The 9,125-nt window shown below is 33.2% G+C and overlaps 1 protein-coding gene across 2 annotated transcripts; it reads right to left on the minus strand.

Annotated features, from left to right (window-relative positions):
* Positions 1 to 444: 444 nt before the first annotated feature.
* On the minus strand, positions 445 to 7,326 carry LOC107879616. 2 transcript variants are annotated; one of them, XM_016726630.2, is made up of 6 exons: positions 6,773 to 7,326; positions 5,673 to 5,735; positions 3,711 to 3,816; positions 1,406 to 1,538; positions 674 to 811; positions 445 to 593 (listed from the first exon to the last, which is right to left on the minus strand). In XM_016726630.2, the coding sequence occupies exons 1-6, from the start codon at positions 6,828 to 6,830 to the stop codon at positions 558 to 560; spliced, it is 534 nt and encodes a 177-aa protein (XP_016582116.1). In that variant the 5' UTR covers positions 6,831 to 7,326; the 3' UTR covers positions 445 to 557. The 2 variants fall into 2 exon arrangements, with proteins under 2 accessions (XP_016582116.1, XP_016582113.1); XM_016726627.2 differs by having other exon boundaries at positions 5,673 to 5,743; positions 6,773 to 7,321.
* Between the last annotated feature and the right edge of the window lie 1,799 nt (positions 7,327 to 9,125).

Consider the following 9,125-nt stretch of genomic DNA (forward strand, 5'->3'; position numbering starts at 1 on the left):
ACAATTGATGACCACCAGGGGCAAAAAATAAAAAACCACTAATTTGAGGGACAAAAATTATAAACCACCCCGAAATAGGAACAATCAATACAAAAACTTGATGGAAAACACTACAAACTTTATGCTTCATAACAATGTGATCAAGCGTGCGCCAGTTGTTTACGTGACAAGGGACAAGCGCGACGAGAACCCATTCCCTTAAGCAGACGCGGATCCATGATTTACACTTACCTATTGAATCTTACCAGGGAAACCATTTCATTTCTGAATTTATAAGTTCAAAATTTAATATTTCTTTAAACTTAAGTTATTACATATACGTGCCCTACGTTGAAAGTGATCGATTCTAAGCGTATACTACCTACCTCCACAACTGCCAGAAAAGTCCCTATGCTTTTAATCTGACATAATTTTATCTAAGAAGAAACAGATGATGCTGAAGGTGATTGAAATCAAGGGGTAAAGATTCTAAAAGGACTTCCCCATCATGTAGTCGTCGGCCTTCCCCAGCCCCAACTAGTTACTGAGCAAGTGAACTTTGGGGAAAATTTTGAACTTCATACATGTACAGAACTGCCAGACTCCATCAAGTCCTATTTCACAAGCAATAAGTATTAGCAGAAAAAACACAATTAAACTACAATTATCATGCATCCCGGGCTTTAACACTAACTTCTGTAAGGGGTTGGAGAAGCATCCTCGGGCTTGGAGGACGGGTACTGAACTTACGAACCAAGATCGTAAAACATGGCAAAAATACTATGTAAAGTCCTCCTAGGATGAATGGTACAGCAACAAGCCAGCCCAACATCTGTAAAAGTTGTCCAAAGTCCATTGCTAAAAGTCAGTTGAAGAATGCAAAGATGAAGAAAAGGAGCATAAGTTTCGACAATCTTACAGCAGCATCAAGTTCAGCAATTGACACAAAAACAATTCTTGATGTGAGACATAGATATATAGAAACTCTGTGCATGACAAAAATTTGAAATTTTGCTTATCATCCATGCATAACAAGTGACTTTTTGATAAGTATTCAGGATGAAGGAAATGGATGCTTTATAGACTGACAAGGTTGTATCCAACCCAAAAGAATGGTTAACTGAAACGCCCTTACGTCTTCTTTTGGTATTTTATGAATGGAATGAATAAGACAGACAGAGTTTCAAACTCCATTTTACCCCAGTTAATCTCTACTGAACAAAGTCTATCTCATTGGATCAAGAATCTACCATAGTCAAAACCAAAATCCTATTATCTTATTGGTACAAGAGAAAAGGGATGGATCTAAATCATGAAGAAAACCACATCAAATAGATAAAACGGTCTAACAATCAAGAAGATAATACTGATATAAGAAAGAAAGGAAGAAAGAGATGCTCTGATGCAAAAAAATTTCTTCACTTACCGCACGAAAAATGCTGAGCACGACTTCCTTTGAAGCCTCACCACTGAAGACCTTCTTTAGAGCATCAGCAGTCAAAGGAAAATGAGATCCACCAGTGATAGACTCACCTAGGCGTAGAAACGGAATCATCAGACTGCAAAGTGGAAGGCAGAGCACCAAGTGAGGACTTAAGCATCAATGAAATTAGTAGTTTACCGAGATGTTGAAAGCCTGACATAATATGGCTTAAATTAAATACTGACAGATCAAAGTTTACCCTTCACTGAACTCAAAGTAACACAACAATCTCTCCTCACCTCAAAGCAGACATTATGTTCAACATAGGCAGACTACAATGGGCATGCTAACCTATCCAGCTGAATAAAAAATCATATTCAAACCATTGCGAAGAACTAATTAATGCAATTCTTAAAACGAAATGTTGTTGGAAATTCAGGCCCACCAGTCAACGGCCCTCCACAACACCACCACACACACACACACACACCAAATACAAAATAGGGTCGAACATTTTTCACCAAAGAATAGCTTCTCCATTACCTAAGTTAAATTCTCAAATTCATGATTTTTTAACACTCTAAATGTCTTTATTAATTTAATATTTTAGGTTAACCCGAAATCTCTTAATTGTCATTTCAAGTACTATATTAAAACGGAAAATATGCAATGATTCTTGGAGTGAATAGGACATTTACTTAAACCCAAAAAGTTGAAAAATTTTATTTTGAGTCTCATACAACCAACAAAAGTTGTATGAGGCCTTATTATTTGATGGGCATGTGGCTTATGGGGTCCACTAGCCCTTCTTTACCTCTTTACCTTTGAGGAGAAGCCACCGTTACATCTTACAATTTTCATCTTTACCATTTTTTTCTTCTTCAAATTCAATGTCAATGCCACCAAAATTAAATATAACCTCTTTGTTCAACCTATTGTTTACCACTATTTTCTGTCTTCCCACCTTCATACGATTTTTCCCAGAATTTTGTATTTTTTTTTCCTTTTTTCCAGAATTTTTTCCTCCACTTTATTCTAAATACAGTTTATTTGGTATTTTGAAATTGAAAATAGAGTTGGAGTTGTGTTTGACATAGTATTTTCAAAGTCATTTTAGACTTTGAATATGTTTTTTACAAAGTGAGAGAAAAAATTGAATTCAAAAAAAGTGAAAACACTTTAAGGGGTGTTTTTCAAAAACCAAAAAAAAAAATTGTGAAAACATATTTCAAAATATTTATTTGATTTTTATGGCCAAATAAGTATTCCGAAATAAAGTGAAAACATATTCCGAAATATTGTAAATAATATTTATGGCCATACGCGTAAATAATATTTATGGCCATACGCCTACTTACTTCTCCCACAAAATTCAAAAATAACTCCAATTTATATTGATCAAACACAACTCCAACTACAATTTTTCCCTCGAGATGGAATGGGTATGTCAACATTGTGGCATAGTCCAATTCTTCGGTGCAGATTATAAATCTTAAATTATATTAATTAACATACAAAAAAAAAAGTTTCATAAAATAATGAAATAAAATTCAAAATTAATTGCTATGAAAGAAAGAGAATATACGAAGTCAAGGAAAGAAAAAATAATCGAGAGGAATTTTCGAAAAACAAAAAATGTGAGAAGAACATGAATTAAAAGAATATGGCAAAGTAATGAGAGTTGGGTCCCACTGATTCCAAATATCAAATAATAAGTCCCTCATACAAATATGACGTGGTGTACCTCATACAAAATAATATTTTTCATTGCAAATCAAAGGACTGCAAATGAGAAGAAATCACAACTTTTTGAAGCTTTTTCTCAATACAGTTTGACATAAGAACCCATCCCAGTCCTGGCCCCAAAAAGAATGAAGAGAGAAATTGCTTCTTTGTGACACAGTTTATTGACAAACAGGAAAAAGACACACATAAACTATGTCCAAATGAAGACCTGCAATTGAAGAAACTTAACATCCTGTGGGATCGAAGATTGATAAATGCACAACAATGATGCTAATAACCAAAAGCATAGACTGATGCCAGATCCTCGTTTGTTTCCCATTTCTCACAACCCACAGATATTGTTATACAGATCCTAGCATAAAAGTTGGGGACAAGAAGCTTGTGCAATACTAACAACTATGGCGGAAATAGATCGTTAAGCTTATAACAGGAATCCCTATTTTATAATATACATGTCTAACTACAAAAGAGATCTTGGACCAGGTAGGGGGGAGAATGGTCTCTGGAAAAAGAACAGGGATCAAGCAGTGACAGCAAAACAATCAAATAATTGAGCTAATACCTCAACTCAATAGGAGTAGCGATGAAGTTAGCCAACATCAAAGTTGGAGCATGACAATAGGATCCCAATAATGCAATACCTATCCCACATAAGAATACTGTGACACCTGTTCAGAAAAATAGATTGCACACAAGTTGCATTTGATTAGTAAAATTCAATAGGACTTAATCAAGGCATTCACCGAAATATTTCTAGCCAGCAACAAGAAAATTAAACCACAGATTATATTTTTTTCTGTTTAAAGGATGTTTGTGCTAATAACATCAATTTGCATGCAGTCTGTTAATTAACTGCAATATTTCTCATCACACACAGATAGATCCTATGTTGCTCGGACTCTTCAAAAATGTTGACGGATGCGTGTTGGATCCTCCAAAAATTGTGTATTTTTGAAGGTTCCGACACAAGTGCCAACATTTTGGAGAGTTCAAGCAACATTGCATAGATCTGCATAAAAGTTTCAGCAACAGTACGGTCGGCAAAACTAACTCAACATATGGTTGCAATTGCGCTGTAATGTAAGCATATCTATGGCTACAAGAACTGCACTCAAATCTTCTAGATTACATGATTCAGTTCGATAATGCAGAGATGGACCTTCTTCATCCCAGGGAGAATTTGAGGTGATCGAACAACACAACACAAGCAGGGTGTGCTACAGGATCATTGAACAAAAGAAAAGGTTTGTGAGAAAAATCAGGATCGATGATCAGAAAGGTGGTTCAGTAAACATTGATGAGTATCAAAGGCGGAGGGCATATTGCAAATTTTCTGAAAAAGGAAGGTGGAAGAAATGTATCAAGAATATGGGGTTCAAAGCTTCTTCTCGGATTGAAGCAAACCAAGGGAGGAGACAGTCAACTGAAATGATTCCAATACTAGAGAAAAACTTGGGGCAGGAAGAGAACAGCTATACGCACCTCCCTGCTGGAAGTCAGAGTTGTTCACGGGTAGCAGCTCTAAGGGATAGTCAAGAGGAAGGTATTAAACAGCTTCTTCTTTCTCAATATACATAGTTGTGTCAGCTTCATGGGAAAAGAAAACCCAGATACTTCATCAATGTGATACTAAAGGAATCAAGTCGAAAAGTTTGCTCCAGACACCATATTAGTTCCACAGCATGTCAAAAAACAATTCAAACATCAAACCTATGTGTATGGGGTGAAGCTCCTAAAATGACATTGAATGGCAATTAATCAATTGCTATTATTAGGACCATTAATTCCAAATCCATGTAAAGTTCAACAAGTTGTAATATGTACAAACACATCAGTTTTTTCCCGATCAATAGATCCATTTCTACAAACCCAAGTAAAGATGAAGTCTCCCAGAAGTGCTTGGAAGACAATCTATGAGAAGGTTATCAAATTACAATCTTAATATGGTATTTCATTAGCATTTTGATATTGCAAGGTTCAAGCCATTTCCACGTAATTAAAAGAAATTTCACTGATTCGACGTATCTACCATTGGCATCTCCCTGCAATTGAACTCTCCCACTTTTCTTAACACGTCGTTAAATAATTGAATTACAGTCGAGAACCTTCTATTTTACTCCCTCCGTCCCATTTTATGTGTCGCCATTTGACCGGGCACGGAGTTTAAGAAATAAGGGAAGACTTGGTAATGTTTACCAAATTGCCCTTTATCAAAAAATGTGCTATTAACTTTTTTTTAATTAAGTGGAACCAAAAGGGTAAAAGTGAAATTGTGTCTTTAAATAGTTACTAAATAAGGAAAGATGACATTCTTTTTGGGACGGATCAAAAAGGAAATGATGACACATAAAATGGGACGGAGGGAGTATCATGAAATTGCGTCCAAGGAGTCTATGAATTTTGGCTGCATAATTAGACATTACACCACAAGCTTAAGAAAGTAAGTAAACAAGGAATGCTTTAATAGACCGAAATTTACATAAACAAGGATTATAAGAACTAATTCCAGCTTAACAGAACATACCACAAATGGGAAATACCCCAAAGGTGATTCCGAGAGCTGCAGAGAACGCCAGCAGTTTCGGCTCTGCTCCCCTTGAAGCAAATCAAGAAAACCATTCATTGTGAAAATCAGTAAAGCTTCTTACTTTTGCAATCTTATCAATTGAAAATTACTAGTAATTGGATATTAATCAGACACTTGACGACTCCAAAAACTCACTAAGGTACTTAAATAGCTGGTGTGATATTATGAAATGATGAGAAAGATACAATCTATCAATCACTGGCTAGAGATATATAGTGCAGGGTGGCAAGACGAACACACTTCCTCAACAAAATATACGATGTAATAGAAAATTATACAAAGTATTCAGATAGAAATTACTTTTCATATGTATATATTAAATCTTGAATGCCTTTAATGAAATTTCTGACTTCACCGCTACTGGAAGTACAATACAATAAAACACAACACAGTCCACTATGAAATGGTACATAACAAACCATCCAATCAAGCTGTAACTGATCCGATCCAGTTCTCATTATAAAAATGCCATCTTTAAGCATTTCAATTCATCATACATCAGACACATATATCAAAACACCTTAAGCAAGAAAAGGGTAAAAGCGTTAACAAATTGTGATCCTAAACTAAAGATAGTAGAATATACCAAAATGTTTTTAATCTTGTGGTCTTAGACATGCCAGCTGAAAAGTCAGAATTAAAGAGTTGCCAAAAAATGAAAGAGGCATTCTTTTTTAGACGGACTAAAAAGAAAAGGCGAATAAACAAATTGAAATGAAAGGAGTACTTAATAGTCCTATTTTACCTCTATTTGTACCGTACTTTTTCTTCTTGATATTGTAAGTCTATTCTTCAAGTTGGTGATGTGTGATATTACGAAACAGAAAAGGATACAATCTTTCAGTACAATAGAATACACTATGAAATACTAATACATAACAACAATCCAAGCAAGCTGTTACTGATCCGAACCAGTTCTTTCTACTCATAAAAGCACAATCTTTTCTCCCTAAATAACCATTTCAATTCTTCACTCATACATCAAACACATACTATATGAAAACACCTTGAGCAACAAAAGGGTAAACATTAGGTACCTCTGTAGAATATGGAAAAGAGGATCAACGATCTTGTTCCGAGTCCATGAACCAACATTTGATACAATCTGATTTAGCATCTTGTATCACTTTCAACCTTCAACTATTCAATTTAACAAGGAACCCACCCCTAATCCACAAATACAATTATAAACACTAACACAATTGATTCAACGGGTTAACCACCTAGTCGGAAAGACTCATACAACAAATGAATTTAGAATATAAACAAATGAAAGTCAAGATTGTGATATTCTTATCTTTTACGCGTTTCAAAGAGAATTAAATAGAGCAGCGGTATACGCAATCAATAACTTTCTTAAAGTCTTTACTTGTGCAGTGGGGATTTGGGGTTGCTTGATTGAAGAGGGGGAGAGTGATGTATCCAAGAAATTGAAAAAATGAAGCAAACGACATCGTCGTGGGTACGTTTTTGGTAGTTTGGTTTGGTGACAAGTGGAAACGAAAATATATCTTTCTATATTTGTGGATTATAAATGAGACAGACTAAACTATAGTGACACGAAGAAAATCACATATGGGTGCAGGCGCAATTATTATATTTTAGTTGGAGAGAGTTATATTTTTATTTTTGATCTGCTCACTTATTTATTGGAGCATCGTTTATGGTAATTAGTATAAACAGTAATTTTATTCGGTTTCCATTATCATAACATAGAAATTGATATGATGAGATGAACTTAAATGAAAAATGTGATGGATTAGAAAGTGCATGTCAACAAACTGAAACATTATAATGAGTCATATAATCCCTCATTCAAACTGCTATTTCAAACCTTATTCAATGAAATTTATTTTCAAATGTTTTAGACCTAATATTATAATGAGTAATATAATCCCTTATCTAGGAGAATTTGGTGTTGGCCCCATCTAAAGCAGCTCAGTTGAGCTAATTCAAGACAAAATACCCAATAGATGCATTGAATATACAGTGTATTGAAAAAAATAATTCATGCATTAATCAATGTCTACTATTATTATTTTATTTGGTACATTTTTTAGCCTATATTAGTTATATACTTTATTATGTATTAAGCGGTGTATTACTAATTCCTCAAAATCTATGGTATTAATAATGCAATGAATTTTAATACATACATTATGACGATTAAAGACATAATTATCCCTCTAAATTTTTCTCACATCCTTTCCACATATATATGGAGGGTATTTTTATAAAAAAATATTTTTTAAAAAAAACTATACAATTCGTGTATTTTTAATACACCAGATCTAATACTGCATAAGAAAAATACTAGTATAATTGACGCAAGTATTATTAATACATCATATTTGCGTTATTCTTATACTCTACCAAACGACCCGTTTTGACACTGAATGACATAAAATTATGCATGCATTAGTCTTTGTGTACTATTAGTACCTTATTGGGTACAATTTTTTAGATTATGTATAACTAATACTTGTATTAATTATACATATTTATTGTGTATTAATATGTGTATTAATAATACACATTATTTTTCATGTATTAGTTTAGGTATACGCGTCTTACGCGTATATTTTACTTTAATGAGTTCAAATATTATATTAAATAGGATATTTATTCAAATAATAAAGATGAATATAATAATTAAATTTAATATCTTTTGAGTATGTAAAGATGGAGAATTTATTTATTAAACCTAACATTTATCAAAAATATTTTTAAAAGTCGATCGACATTCATCTATCATCTGTAAAATTGCAACAAAACAATATAATGATAGAGACATCAAAATAATATAATTAAATTTAATTTTTACACAAGAAATTTCTCAAAGTCATCCGACACTCATCTATCACCTGTAAACAATAACAAAATAATACGATAATAGAGTTATCAAAATAATACAACTAAATCTAACTTGTACATAAAAAAATTCCTCAAAACCGACCAACATTTATCTATCACCTGCTGCAACAAAATAATACGATAAAAGTGATATCAAACAATACATTAAACTTAAATTTTACAAACAAAAACTCCTCAAAGCCGATCAAAATTCATCTACGAACTGTAAACTACCACAAAATAACAAAGTAATAAAGATATTACGATAATACCATTAAACCTAATTTTTACCTAAGAAAAAAATTCAAAGTCGGCCCACATTCATCTAGCATCTGTAAATTAAAATAAAATAATAAGATATTGAAGATATCAATACAATTAAACTTAACTTTTACGCAAGATTTTCTTCAAAGTCAACCGACTTTCATCTACGACCTGTAAACTATAAGAAAATAATATAATAGTGATCACAAAGCTTCGATTTTGATCCAACTAATTTTTGTCTGAGCGAAAATTTTGACCCTAAAGAATAATTTT

This window comes from Capsicum annuum, chromosome 1, assembly GCF_002878395.1.
Source record: "Capsicum annuum cultivar UCD-10X-F1 chromosome 1, UCD10Xv1.1, whole genome shotgun sequence".
In the NCBI taxonomy this organism is placed as follows: Eukaryota; Viridiplantae; Streptophyta; class Magnoliopsida; order Solanales; family Solanaceae; genus Capsicum; species Capsicum annuum.